This window comes from Pogonomyrmex barbatus, unplaced genomic scaffold (genome assembly GCF_055798465.1).
Source record: "Pogonomyrmex barbatus isolate J1 unplaced genomic scaffold, ASM5579846v1 scaffold8, whole genome shotgun sequence".
Lineage (NCBI taxonomy): Eukaryota > Metazoa > Arthropoda > Insecta > Hymenoptera > Formicidae > Pogonomyrmex > Pogonomyrmex barbatus.
Window position 1 is genome coordinate 240,175 of NW_028297182.1, and position 15,596 is coordinate 255,770.

The 15,596-nt window shown below is 35.1% G+C and overlaps 1 protein-coding gene across 2 annotated transcripts in view; it reads left to right on the plus strand.

Moving 5' to 3' along the window:
* Positions 1-15,596, plus strand: part of LOC105426236 (uncharacterized) — a 99,511-nt gene that overhangs the window by 26,832 nt on the left and 57,083 nt on the right. For both annotated transcript variants that reach the window (XM_089084215.1, XM_011637374.3), the window contains exon 2: positions 10,986-11,090. In XM_089084215.1, the coding sequence (XP_088940341.1) occupies positions 11,001-11,090 (90 nt within the window). In that variant the 5' untranslated portion in view covers positions 10,986-11,000. The remainder of the gene's footprint in view (positions 1-10,985; positions 11,091-15,596) is intronic.

Sequence of the window (15,596 nt, forward strand, 5' to 3'; positions counted from 1 at the left end):
TCGTAGTTAGGTGGGGTTGCTCGTAAGATAGACATTAAGAGGGATACCGTTTTACTGGTGTAACGTATAAATAAATTGGGAAAAATTATGTCTTCCAACCAGCAGAACATATGCCGTTAATTTCGTTAACCCGTTGTTGTTAGCAAAACTAACAACAAAATGTTGAACTGTTTGACTATTTATATGTTTGCATTTAAAATCTTTCTTCATAATTTTATTTATATTCCTTGCAAAATTATTTACAACACATTTTCTATATAAATCTGACAAATATAAAAGTAAAAGTTAATATACAAGTGTTTGATCTATTTATATTTATTTGTCTTAAAATTTAGTATAACCTTCAATCTTACTCTTTATCTCTGTCTTCTATTTTAGGAAATTAAAAACGTACACGATATAAGATAACACTAGTTTTAATTGTTATGCATCGCTGTGTTGTTACTACGCGCGGAGAGAACAACAAAGAGAAGAGATCAAAAGAGGGTGGAACCAATTATTGTGTAACACCGGCTTTATTCTTTTCTGCTCGAACGAAACTTGCTCGACCTTCCATCATGTTGTTCCAAATTGGGAATATTCGTTAGGTCGAATGATTTTATTTGTTGACCGATCGGCATTCTTTCTACAAACTAGCAAGAACCAAATGATGATAAAATTTGTGACATTTGTCTATTCTGAAAAGATACACACCAATAATCAAGAATCAAACATGAAAAATTTTTTACTCGTTGAATCAATTACTGGGATTTGCTGATGAAAAATTTTATTCATAAATTTGATTATTATTGAACTGTTAATTAAAATAAAATTAGAATTTAAATTAAAGTGTTACCGAATAAAAATACATACATTGCATCATAAAATTATAATAATTTGGTTTATAATAAAAATAACATTAACATCTGAATTAATGTTTGAAGTTATGTTTTTCAAGAGAAAATGTTGCTTTTTATTAGGTTTTTCTAAGTAGCACTTGCAATTTAATGATATTCCGAAACTTCTAACTTTCCGAAACTTTCTTTTTAATTGTTAATTATCATAAATTATTACAGTGTTACGTCTTACACAATGTTATGTCTGGAAACTTGTTAGAATGCGGATATTTTCCAACTTCGATCGGAATACACTGTTTTTTGTTCATATGAAGTAAAATTATCATCTAATTACACGGTTTTCTTTTATATTTAGTTCCGGGAAAAGAAATTGTACGATTGAATTTATTTGTTCGCAATGCAGTTGAGCCGCAAAAAGTAACAAGAACAGGTATAGAATTATATGGAAGTCATTCTTAGAAATTTGCAAATTGTTTTGCATTGTCACGCGATAGACAGAACTTTTTTTATCTTCTTCTAATCTCTTCTAATCTCTTGATTAAAATGCACTCGATAAATATGCTAATACATAAGCTATGACACAATTAAATCAATGAATTAAACATCTAGGAAATAAAAATATCTATTTTTTATTTTTAAGCCTATTAATATAATTATAAAATTAATAATTTCTTTAATTTATTAATGATAATAAATTACTTATTTTTTTTAATTTCAAATGGCTTCTACTGATAGTTGAAAATTACTTATATATATATATCTTCTGAAGAATAGCAATTTACTTAAACTAATGTACAAACATCGAGATAATTTTTTAAAGATGTATAATTTACACAGGTACACAATCGCGATTTGGACAAAAGAAAACATAAATCCGTTGATCGTGCAGACGAAAGAAAATTCCATCCGCAATGCGGTCGACGAGAAGCACCTGCGAAATATGCCTCACGGATCGACGGTTTTTTGAAGTAGCTTATTTGAAAAATCACGCGATACAACGTTGTGATCCTCATGCTTCAAAAGACTTTTGCGGTTTAATTCAATGGCTGGTGTCGTCACTTTCAAAATTATTTCATGCATTTATTCATTATTTGTATTACGTAAAGAAATATTAAATAAGTTTTTAAAAATATTTCACTACAGCATTAAATATTTCACTATAGCAAAAAATATAAAACAATTACACACACACACACACACACACACACACACACACACACACACACACACAAAATTATATATAAAATTTTGTTACTTTTATATTGATTCTCTATTGAAATCATTTCTCACTACATATGTTCAATATTATACAATTAAAAAAAATTAATTAATTAAAATTAAATTGAATAATATTAGAATTATTCGTTTTTTATTTTTTAAAGAAATAAAATATTAATTAAAAAAAGATACCTTTTCTCAAGATTTTTATTTTTATTATTTATAATTTCTTTATATTACAGTATCATAAATGAGTCATGAATGAGTCAATCATCATATAGGTTTTTCTTAGCGAATGGATTACCGCTCTGATATATTTATGATTACATGATAGTTTCTTGATATTATTTTTTAATTGCTAAAAATTTATGATAATTATTTTGGTCGTGTTGTCAAAATCGAATCGATAACAGAAGTCTTGTACGACAAAGACGTAAACATCATCGACGAAGCTTGGTTTTGGTAGTTGGTAGCCGCAGTGCTGACGCAGCGCCCTGACCTCAAAACACCGGCATGGATCGATAGAAAACTTCCTTCCTACGCTTTGCGCTACGTTCGCCGTGCAGACTTAACGGACTTCGTGGTAGGCCGAAGGAGGTGCAAGACGATGAATATTGCGCGGTGAAACTTGAGACGCTTTACGTTTGTTTAACTGACGAAGATTAGTGCGATTGAGAAAGTGGAAAAAGACGGCTTAGGAAAGTTCACTTTATTTGCATGGAATTATTACTCCTTAAATCATCATCGGCGCGTGTAATCTTGCAATGTAAATGATTTTTGAGGCAGCTCTTTCTTCCTTGATCGCGAATCGTTGAAAAATAAAAGAATGGATAGACGAGCAATTGACAACTTTCAAAAGAAGAGTACAGTGCTTTAATAATTCATGTTTTTTTTTTTTTTTTTTTTAGTTGTCTATTTATCAAACTTGCTATTTATGCCAAGTCATTCAATTACTTGAATAGAATTAATTAATTAATTAATTAATTAATAGATACTAATGGCACACTGTCGCTTTTTGTGTTCTCTTAACTATTGATTTGATCTTTAATACAATATCGGTTTTATGTACGTGGAGTGTACCCCCGAGGTAAAATTCGATTAAATTGACATTGTGGTAATCAACCTTTGATGCGAATCGGACAAGGTCGCGAGAAGCTCTCCTCAAGGATCATCGACCTCCCTCTTGTTCTCCTTCTCTCTTGTTCTCGACACTCTCACGGTGGAGTCTCTTTCCGCACTCGTTGCCGAAGAGACTCGAAGCGTAACCACGTGCGCTGGCAAGCGAGGCGTGATTTTCCTCCACTCTCGGTGCTGCACAACGACGAGAGATGCGGCGAGAGATGTCCACTATTTAAACGCGCGTATGTCGTTTCTACGTGTTTTCCACGCGTTCTTTTTTTCGTGTATGCCAAGGGCCCATGTTGCGGAAGAAACACGCGAAGACGCACGACAATGGCGGTGCACCTCGTCCAGTCGTTTTATTATAGCGTGTACACTCGACAATGAGACGACACCCTTGTTTACGAGGTGCTGATGGCACACCGTGTTTATGTTTTCTCATGTATTTCCTTTGTATTTCATTTGAAGCCTGTAACCAGTGATCGCTCTTGCTTTTTCCTATTTGTGGAAAGTTGTTTTCTTTTTTTTTTTTTTACTTCTCTTTCTCATATTTTATATTATAAAGTATAATTATCTTTCGTCTAACAAAGAAATAAGTAAACGAAGCAAAACTAATATAAAGAGTTTATAATTATGTTAAAAGAAAAGAATATTAGATTGTTCTAAATGCAATTTAATGATTTGTCAAACCTAACACTGAACTTTATTCTCAGCAATAAAATTATCGTTAGCTATTCGTCGTATATACAAATATTACAAATGCTTGAACGTGCATTGCCGAGCGGAGTAAAGTATAAGTATAAATATTATCATCGGCAATTCCGTTCGCGTTACTCGCTGATCGTCTATACCGGATATTATTTCATCGCTAAGGATGTTTTTGCACAAACTCCTTTCTGTGAAATATAGTCGATCGATAGTTTTGTATGACTATACACGCGATAGATGAGCGGTGACAACGACGAAATGTTCGTTCGTTTTATTAAGGCGCGCGCGAAGCCGAGAGGTACGACTTCCTCCTGGTTTACGAGGTGTCGATATCGTGTGCCGTGTAAACGCATATAAAGCAGGTTTACTTTGCTCACACACGTACACGTACACGTACACGATCCTTGTACGATCGAAGAGGCGCGCGAGAGCAAGCACTAGAAAACGTAAGATATATAGCAGGACGAAAAGATACACACACACACACACACACACACACACACACACACACACACAGACACACACACACACACACACACACGCGCGCGCGCGCGCGCGCGCGCGCGCGCACACACCACACTTATCGCTCGCTTATTGCAAGAGACTTTACGAGACATGACGCGACGCGACGCTGATGTAGATTTTTCGTCTTTTCTTAATTTTCTTACTTACGGCTATTTTTACTCGGCTACGATGTTATAGACTATTCTAGAAACAATCTTAATGTCCTCCAGAATTTTATTTACATTTAAATTTTCATCGAAGTTTATGATGCTTTCATATAAAAAAATCATACTTGTTCGTGAATGGAAGAATTTAAAATTATCTAATGAACAGGAAAAAAATTTATTCGCATTTTGTATAAATAATTCTACAACTGTATATCGATATATTGATGGGGAGAAACATTGATTTCTAAATATTACGAATAACACATTTCTCTAGCATTCTCTGTAGCATCGACGAAAATTTTAGAAAGTAATCATATAGACGTTTAATCAGAAAGTTTGGAATTGTGTATATATATGATAGTTATATGCACGCATTATAATTATGAAAGAGTATACTGAATATATACTGAAAAAATGTTTTTTAACGATGCAGTTAATTTCCAAAATCAATAAACAGATAATTGAATAAAGCTCCGTGCCAAGAAGCTCGCTATTAGCGCCATCGCGTTGTTTTATCTTTATCGCTCATTAGACGTAAAACAAAGAGAATGACGTACAGTGCTGATAACGTACTTCCCGAACATAGTTTAAATTCTTCATAAATGTCGTTTATCTCCAGTCTGTACAAGCATCATAGTACGTAGCTCATCGTTGGCATTTTAACGAATTGTCAACGGTTACCCTTTTACATTCTACAATCGGGGTTATTCGTGGTCGCTATGAGGGTTCGTTGGCATTTAAATGATGGAAAATGCCACAATGTGTATAAAATTAACGAAACGAGACGCAATTATTACAGCAAATTTGGTGGTCTGAATTTTAATATATTTCTGTGCCACTTCTTTTTTATTCTTCACATTTCTATTTATGTTTCTCGTCATATATAAGAAGGAAATGTTATATTTGAATTACTTTGCAAAATTGATGTTACACTGTCATATGTCTAGAATAAATTTAAATTTTAAATTCTTTATTTTTTTCATCTTATATAGGTTGGTTGAAATTCTTAAAATTCAGAAATTTTTTAAAATTTTCTCAGTGTATACGATAACAAATAACAAATATTTTTCTTTTACTTATTTTTTTCCATTGTTTAACACAAGGATACAAATGTAAAAATGATTGAAATACAAAGATCTTATGTTACGTTAATACAAATATTTGCCGTTAAATAACATTTACTTAATGCACATCTCGACACCTTTGTTTTCTGTTTCTCATCTGCTTCTTAAGTACTACTATGATAATGAAACATTCTCGTAAGTGTATGCAGAATACAAGTCTCTGAAGAGACTCGTACTATAATACTAATAAATAATATCTTGCGCGAAAGGTGAAGGATTTATGAGCGATTCGCAAATGATGTTACTACATAAGCATTTACATGTGACTATATTATATTCAAATTTATTCCTATTTAATTTTTTAATAATTTAGATATGAAACGTAATTTGGAAATAAGTTGTTGTATTGAAAATTACTATGAAAACGTATTTACAATTTATTTAAAAAAATATTTTACATATTTTATTTTACACGAGCTAAAAAATAATAATGTATGTAATGTTAAAAATGAAAACAAAGGAAAAGATAAAAAAAGCGCAATATGCAATTGTAATAATGAATAAGAAAGAAATTGTCTGAAGATTGACGACAAATTCTGATTAAAAAATTTTAAGTACTTTTATAATTTGATAATGGCTGCACTTTTGTAAATTTAATCGTAAATAATACTAAAATATACCAACTTTTTTGTAATCCTGTGTCCTCGTGACATTGTACTCCAATAAGATCGGGATGAAGAGTAGGTCGGGCCAGGTTAACGTCGAGACGTCTAGGTCAAGGAGTGGTCACTGGTCTCAATCGCTCGTTTATCTCGACAGTTGTGACCTACATAAGCCTACCGGTAATGTTAATGTCGTCATTTTTCAGCGATAGCGTTGGTCGTGATGACGGTCTTCAATTTTGTGCCCTCTCGCTTCTGGCTGTCGGAAAGAAGTGCATATATTTGACGTTGAAATGATCAACGTTTTATCAAAAATAATCGATTTAACTCCGCTATGTATAGAGATTCGCGAAAGAACCGCGTGACCATTTCTAAAGTCAGCTGATCAGCCCCATGATCTTTTCCTCCTATCTGATAGTGCGATATTTTTCTTTTCATTTGCAAATAAATGTAGAAAACCATGCGTTTGCATGATCTTCTTTAACAAAATCAACGTGCGTGCTAACGGACGTATGGGCGTTCTCGGAAGCCGACTATGGACGAGCACGCTAATGCAGGTCTTGCAATTCCATGAAAATATTCCCGTTTGTTACTACTAACCTTTCTTGCAATTTCTAGAAGCATATATCTAAATCGTGATAAGCTTCCACATCACGATAAGCTTGCGTTTTCGATATACTATTACGAAGCAAGAATGTATTGTACTTGCGATAAAAAAAAGAAAAAAGAGGAACGCAATTAGAACGGAATTAAAATAAAAGTGACTTTATCTTGTCGAAATGAATCGAAAATATGAAATTTATATTTATCTATCTATGCTAAACTTCCAACTTTAATTTTTTTTACATAAAAAAATTAGAAAACTGCAATATTAAAAAAATTAATTTCCATTAATAACTTTTATTTCTTTTGCCAGATGTAGATATGTGTATTCACATGAAACAAATGCTAATGTCGACTCATCGTTGTGCGACGTTTACATGCGGCCAAGGGTAAAAGATAAGTGAGTGTAAAAGAGGGATGGCAGTTGCAACGATATGGCTCGTCAAGATCACCGGTTGCGATTAGAGTCAGGACTATGATGCGCTGGCACGTTTAACGTCCACCACGTTGTTATTACTGCTTATTATTTGTCCATCGTCCGATAGACGCTGCACTCGCGTCGGATATGACAATGACAGAGGTGGTGTTTGATGGCGTTGTTTACACTGGGGAACGCTGCGTGATACCACAGTGGCAGCGGGAGACTTTAATTATTCTTTCCCTTGTGCAAAAATGTCTTTTCCTATCGATTGGAGAATCCATTATCGCTAATGATCGTTTCGCGATGGTATCTGAATCGAATATGAGAGGCAAAGTATATGAAAGCTTCTGCTGGCAGCTCTCTTTTAATAATTATTTAGTCCTCTTAGACCAAATGAGGAAAAATTTCCGAGGGAAAAAAGGAGAAGAAAAAGCGACGACGTCGCGCGTCGCGCGCGGTGACTCGCTATCCCAGTTTACAAAATTTCGACTTTTTCCGTCAACGGAAATGACGTGATATATTCACGACGACTCGGGAGGACGCTTTGCCGACTTGCGGAAATCGAAGGAAGAGAATCCTTCCCGTGACGCAGTCGATTTTAGCGCCCAGCATGCCTCGCGATTCCCCCCGCCGACGTTCCGCCGTGCGCGTGGTCGAGAATGCTTGCTCATAGATTAAACAGCGCTAATGATCCGTATCGCGATCCCGTTAGGACTGACTCGCCTCCACCGTGTGCTCCACCGTTTTCTGCTTCCGCTTTTGGCTTCACGCGTACAGGCACCGTGTGCTCGGGAGAATCTTCTCGCTGCGAGAAAGAGCTCCATAAATCGTTTTATGCAGCCTGTACCGTTGATAACCAATGGCTTTATTTCCCTTTACGCTTCCGTTTCGGGAAGTTTCACTCCTCAATTAATTCGATCGTCATGGGAACTAGAGCAACCAGTACTAATTTGCAGTTACAAGTTATAGAGAATTCAGAAGGTAGTATTTTGCAATTTAAATAAGTTGAAATTAAAAGACTACTTTAAAAGACTACTTAGACTACTTTGAAAGATGAGAATATTTTTGAAATTATCGTTTAATTTTTTTTAACTGTCTTTGCTGATGCCAGAGAATTCAATTTAAAGCTAGGAAGAAAATATAAAAAGGAATAGGATTACGCGAGACGTAACGAAATTATCGGGAATGTAATCATCCTACGGCGCAATGTAACACAGTGCGATGCGCTCGCTATTAGAATAAGATGCGGAATAAGCCAAGATAGCCCAGCAGTCGCTAACAATTAATTATGCACCTAATTGCACGACGCATTAAAATGCTCGTAGAAAAGAGATAATAATAATGCAATTACAAATTACGCGAGGAGAGCAATTACGTTCGGCGCCCAACGACGGTCGTTATGGCGTTAACAACCGATGTAACGCGATAGACGATAGACTGCCACCCCCTCACCCGCGGCGGAGGCGGCACTCTACGACGACGCTCCTGTCGTAGAGTGTCAGAGCATCGCGCGCACGCCCGCGAGTCTACGATTAATTATATAAATAATTAGCGGATAATTTCGTGGCGAGCGAGATAACGGTACGAGGACGTACGCACCGCGCATCGTGCATTGTTCGCGCGCGTTTACCCAGACGCATCGTCGTTGCAGACGTATCTTGCTGATACGTTATTCCTTTTCCTATCCCACTCCTCCCTCTGTTGAGAACTATATGAAAAGTATAATTTTTAAGCCAGAACTCCAGAAATAGCGGCCAGCGTCTCATACCTGTCTGTATCTAAGTACGTGACGCTCGGGTGATATTTTATTTATTTGACAATTGTACGTTATCGCAATTGCCCGGGACTCTTTAGAAAATGCTTCTCCATTGTTGAGAACTATACGAAAAGTATAATTTTTAATTTTAAGAACTCCGAGTTGTGTGTTTGTAGTTTAGCTCGATCTGTTATTACATTAATAATTACTCTGTATTTATGTTTAAATAAAAATTTTTTTTGCTTTAATTTGACAGAAACTCTTTACAGAACTCTTGTAGAACTATCTAAATCTTTCAAAAGCTTGCATCGGCGGACATCGGAACTTATTTATCGGAGAAAGTGAGACGCGGCGTGAGACCTGGCGTCTCACTTTGTCCGAACCGATTTTTTTCGCTTTAATGAGCAGAACTGTTTGTTTAATTTATCAGGAACTCTAGAACTATTCGAAAGGAAGTCAAAACTCTCAATAATTTGTGAGTTTCCGCGAAATGAGACGCCAACTTTACACACATACACACACACACGAGAAATCGACACGATTCGCTTTCTCAGCGCTATTCGAAATCATTTGCCGCCAACGATCCGCGAACGTTTTGGACATTTAAACACTGAGTGATTCACGTCGCGAAAAATTTTGCCGGTATCACATCCGACATATAGTCGGTTTTTTTTTTCTCGCGGCACTTTGCTCTTGGCCTTATTGTTTTCTCGGTGTCGGATCGGCAGACAATACGCCGTGATTCGCACGCTTTGACGACGGCACGACGACGACGACGTCGCGGTATTCCCGGCGCCGCGGTAATGACCCCGCATCGTAATTGTTTTAAATGCCAACGAGGCGCTTATGCGAAAGTGTCATGTGTGAAATGAGAGGAAGAGCGTAATCTTTCTGAATTGAATTTATGTGCTTGGTGAAAATGAGAAAATGAAAATCTCATAATACTAATTAGCTTAATCCACTCTTATGATATAATAATAATTAAATGCGTCATTATACAACCATAAATTTAATAATAACTTTTCTAATATAATTCTAATGCACTTTAATATTTAAATTTGTAATAATTTGTAAATAAATATTTATCAAAATAAATTTTCAACTCAAATTCAACTCAACTTCAAATTTTACAAAATATCTCTCTGCTGTATTAAATTATTGTATATACCATCAAAAAATGTCTTATAAAGTGTTTGTAATTGATAAATATTTCAATATTTATAAGCGAGAGTTTTTGACATTACTAACGCACTACTAATTGGTATACTGCTAGCAATTAGCCTTAATGGTTTTAATTATTTTAAGTACCTTTTCATAACAATTAGATTGTTTTGGCATTCGGTATGCTTGCAGACGTTTAAATACGTTTTGTAACTGTTATGAATCTTTCTCTATCGAATGATTTATGTTTTACCGTAGCATGCTTCATATATCAAACTCGTTTGTCTCTGTTATAGTTGGTTTACTTTAGTGTAGTTTCTCTGAGAAAACTTTTGATTTAGTTTCGCTACATATATCACTTTATGATATATATCATTTTTATAATGCTTAACCGTTTCATAAAAGCAGAAGAAACTAGAAACGGATTTAATACATCACAGAGAAAGAATATCATATTTATTAAATTCAGTCACCGTAACGTTATTACTTGTACAGTTTTGTGAGCGCTGGGATTTATAATTCATACCACAAAATTATTTTGACTGAAGAAGAAAGCGTTGCTAATCGATGATTTACAAAAATGTCTAGTATATTTTTAATATATACTATTTTTGCAAAGTTTTTTTAACGCTTGAATAAAATTTCAATGAATATGATCTCCTTCGATTACACTTATTTATCGCGATTAGTCTATCTGTATAAGGATTAAAAAACTTAATTTAGATTAAAAAGCAATTAAATCCAAAATTTTGTTATCTGTCCTCAGGCCCGCCTTAAAGAAATGGGATTGGTAGAACGAGAAGCCGAGATGCAAGAATTGAACGCTCCCAGACCCGGAAGATCGAGAGATCTCTTCGGAGTGCAATTAGAGGTAAGATTCACATGGGAAACTTTATCCAATTTACCCATTTAGCCGAAACATTATATAAAAGATTATACAACTTCGGCTTCGTACTAATAATAACTAAAATAATTTCCGAGATATATTTGTTAATGCGGCGCGGCCTTGAAAGTCGGAACAATTGAGAGAAAGAGAGAAGAGCGAATGTAACTTAATGCGCATGATCTCCGGCCGATCTCCTTGTCGAGGGTGAGACTACATTTGATCCAGGATTAGCTGTCCATTCACCTGAAAGTAGATTGGCTCTGACTTCAATGGTCACTTTTGCCTATGCTATTATAGTGTAGGCCAGTGAGAGGCCCGACCCAGAAAACGCGTGTCGGTTCTGGTACAACGGTCAGCCACCTGAAACCGAAACAGCCAAGGAAAGTTCGTTCGTTGCACTCTCCTCCCTGTCGCGGCGATCAATCTGTCTGTCTTATAGTCCTTTCTCCGCGCCATACGTTTCTTGGCGAACGGGGATCCTATAACAGATACCTACTTGTAAAGTCAGATCAGTCGACCGTCAATACCTCTGGCCTCGGGAGCTTGCGCCTTGACAAGGCTGCTTTCTAATCATCATGTGTTTTCCTATACCTCACTTTTCACACTTATCTTACTTTTTTACGATAAATGAAATAAGTCACGTCAAGTCACTTGTCAAATTTTTTTTTACAATTTGTTAGAATAATTAATAATTTAGAAATGTAAAGAATATTTAATTATAAATATTAGTAAGAACATTAAGTGTAACAGATAAGCGAAAATGTACGTGCAAAAGAAGAACATGAAGTATGATAAGTTAATTATAAGGATATTTAAAAGAATGTAAAATGATAAAAAGTTTTCTTGTGAATGCGACGAAGAAATGTTATTTAAGAGGATTGAGGCAAGGATTTAAAATGTTGCATGAACAAGGCTTATAGGAGATAGGATTAGAAAGGCGGAACTATAATTATGTAGTAATTAACGAAGCCTGCCCGATCATAATGACCGAATGACGCAATAACTACAGGGTAAAGACAGTCATGCGACGATATTTCGTGAATTATCGAAAACAAACGCACGTCGACACAGGTCACTAACGTTTTTAACGTAATTTGATGACAATCAAAGATATGATTTACGCAATGGTTTACTCGACGATGTTCGTCGTCATTACCAGCATTTAATAAACGTCAACTTAATTGATCGATGCGCTCACAACAAATTGATACATATGATGCAAGGTATACACATATGACGCAAGAAACGAAATAAAATCTGAAACTGAACTCTCGGAGGACATTGAACGCTGCTCAACTTCCAGAATGTTTCTCACCGCTATAATTCACACTTGATCGATACTCGTTTGACAACTCACGAGGTACGGAGTCTATCTCGCAAAGTGACACTTATCAGAATAGCATGCAATAGTAGAAAAAGAAATAAGATAAAAAAAAAAAAGCAGACATATTTCGTAAGTTTTGTGCATGTGTATATCATTGTGGAACTCAGTTACGGTCCGTGAATCCAAGATCGTTTTCACTTTTACATTAAGCACAAAGGATTATTGTAAAGATCGGAGCTCTTCGAAGAACAGGCAAGTGTTTCGTTTTTTTATACGCTTTTTTCTCTCTAAGTCTACAGACTTTTTTTCATTATTAATAGACATATTTGCTTATTCTCTCGTAAAATCTAATTTGTTACTAACAAAGCAAAGTGCGCTTCCCTCGTAAATTGTATTTTTTTTTTCTATAATAACTAAAATAACGTTCTTGCAATAAAAATTTGTACAATAGATTGAATCGTTAATCGATCTTTTTACAAGTATATACAGTAAAGATTGTTTAATGCTTTATTTTGGAGGTTCGTCACAAACAAATGTACAAATCTAAATTGCCAGCGTGCCGTGTATTTCAATTACATTTCTTTTTATCGATTTTTATAGATATGTGTTAGCGACATTAATTGTTACATGTTACTTGATTAGTCTCAATATTGTTTTGCGCGTGAATTACATTTATTTAACCACGATAGTACAAATGAATGATAGAGAAATTTTGTTTCTCGCCGTTCCTCTATATTAGATTTCTCCATGGACTTGTTAATTTGCTTCATCACGGATAATATTGTTCATTTCAACCGCCACTTTGTCCAACGTTCCGGCGTAATAAAATCATGATTGAGAAGATCGTTCGATCGAAAAGCTAATCAAAAATGAAATTAAGACTAGTGTTTTACTGTTGAGTAAATCGGCGTACTTGTTCCGATTGAATTAATTTATTTTAAGAACAATATCAGTTATAATTTCCAAAAATCAATTTTGCGTAATAAAATATATTATAAAACATAAATTTGTGTAATGTATGTGCGGGAATAGCGTAAACGTTGTTGTTATTTAGATGTTAAAAGAGTCCATTATATACCATAAATAGTTTAGTTGTTGCTTTTACAACAACTTTACTTGCAAAATTTACTATGTTTTTAATTATAACTTATTTTTTTTTTGGATTTTCTTTTGAAAAAATTAAAATACGCAATTGAAAAATCTTGCATGCATAAAAGAATGTAGAATCTTATCTGTATGTGCATAAAATGATGTACTTTTTTCTTTCTCTCTCTTTTTTCTAAGAAGTACTAGCTAATTATAAAAGAATATTCTTTGCAGTCTCGACATAAGAATTTTGCGTGTCACTAATCTAATCATGTCGTGACATAGAGTTACTTATTACTCGAAATTATATAAAACCACGAAGGATTCTTGAAGTAATTATGAGGTTGCATGCTGCGATTCAATAATTAAAAAAAGTAAATTTTGAGATAAAAAGTTACGAAGAGAGCTTATTTCTCGTTATGTTATCTTATATGTGCTGACTTTTTAGTTTAATATGATCTATATTTAGATAACGTTTCTGCGAATGCAAGAATGTTACGGTTCAACATTACTGTAAAAACTTTTGTGCCGTGCACAAGCATGCATAAATATTTTATGTAATGCAAAGATATCGGCATTTTACAGATTTTTATCTGTGCATATAATTATTGCAATAAAATATTAATAACAATTTAATTACGCGCAGTTGTGCGGCTGTATGTGCGGCTGTATTTGCCTAAAAGCGATCGTTTCATTTCTTCGGCATCAGCATGTGGTATCTGCATGTAATCGGCGAGGATGCGCGATTACGATAGACAGGATAATAGCTTATAGTGCGCTCATAATCAACATGATATCACGGCGATCTTTAATAAGCGGAGTCAGTACTCGTAAGTTGCGCAAAGTTTTATTTCGACAGAGAACGGCCGAGTCTACGTGCCGTCGTATATCCGTTTTACGATATACGCGGTGCGGCATATCCGTCGGTACTATTTGTATATAATGAAGAGTTTAATGGAAATGTAGTTTATTTTTTGATAAAATTCGCGATAAAAAGTGCATAAAAATTAACAACGGTGTAGAGACGATCGATATCGTCGAGCAAAATAATAAACGATACTCGTATACAATGTCGTATACAATATCAATTAAAGAAGACACGAGAGATTGTTTAAGTAAATAAGCTAAATAATTCCTTATAGTAATTTTGGAAAAGAAGGAGAGAACGTGATGGTTTTAGTTTAATCTTGTTAAAGTATCGTTTCGAGCGAGTCAAGTCTGCTGAACTTTGTGAATAAAAGTTTGCGCTGACCAAGTCCGATTTGACACTCGTGCTACCACGAGACTGGCAATTCAAGCTGACTTATCGCTGAACTTTGCTCGAACTAAGATACTCTGGTCTGCAGTGCAACAAAGCTTTGGCAACGAACACTTGCACGCGTTCCGGTCGCGCTAGTATTCGGAAACTTCCGGCGATCGCGTGAACGTAATCGACACGCTGCGTAATTGCACGCTGCGATTCTTGACTGATAGCAGCCTGAAAGCTTCTCGAAGATTTTCGAATTTCGGAAAAATCTCTCGCGAGAAGGCCCGAGTTTTAGATATCTCTTTTGAGAGCTATTCCTCTGAGGAAGCCTCCCTCTAGAGACACTCGGTCGAACAATTGGAAGTAACAAAAGATATCTAGGGAAGGGAAGCGGACGCATCTATCTGTGCGCGCGTTGAAATAGACTTTTAGTTATAACAGGCACGTAGATGCGGAGTGGAATGAAATTTTCACTACACAAACAAGTTTCTTTCGAATTTCTTTCTTCGAAGGCGCGGTACGCGTGCGGCTCGTCATATAATGCAATACTCGCATACTCGGCTCGATACAAACGCTTTTTACAACGCAACGAAATTTTATTATGTGTCATGTGAGTAGTTTTCTACATTTTCTATCTGGCTTTTACACGACAGTACAAAAATTTGAAAATTATTCTATCAAATTATTGTACCAATATCGCATGAGTTAGAGACGCTAAAAGAAGAGATGTATTTTCCACTAGAAATTATTTTCTTTTTTCCATGTGAGAGCAATAAAAAAACGAATACAAAAATGCTAATCGAACGTGCAAATCGAACATTCTTCTATAATCGTA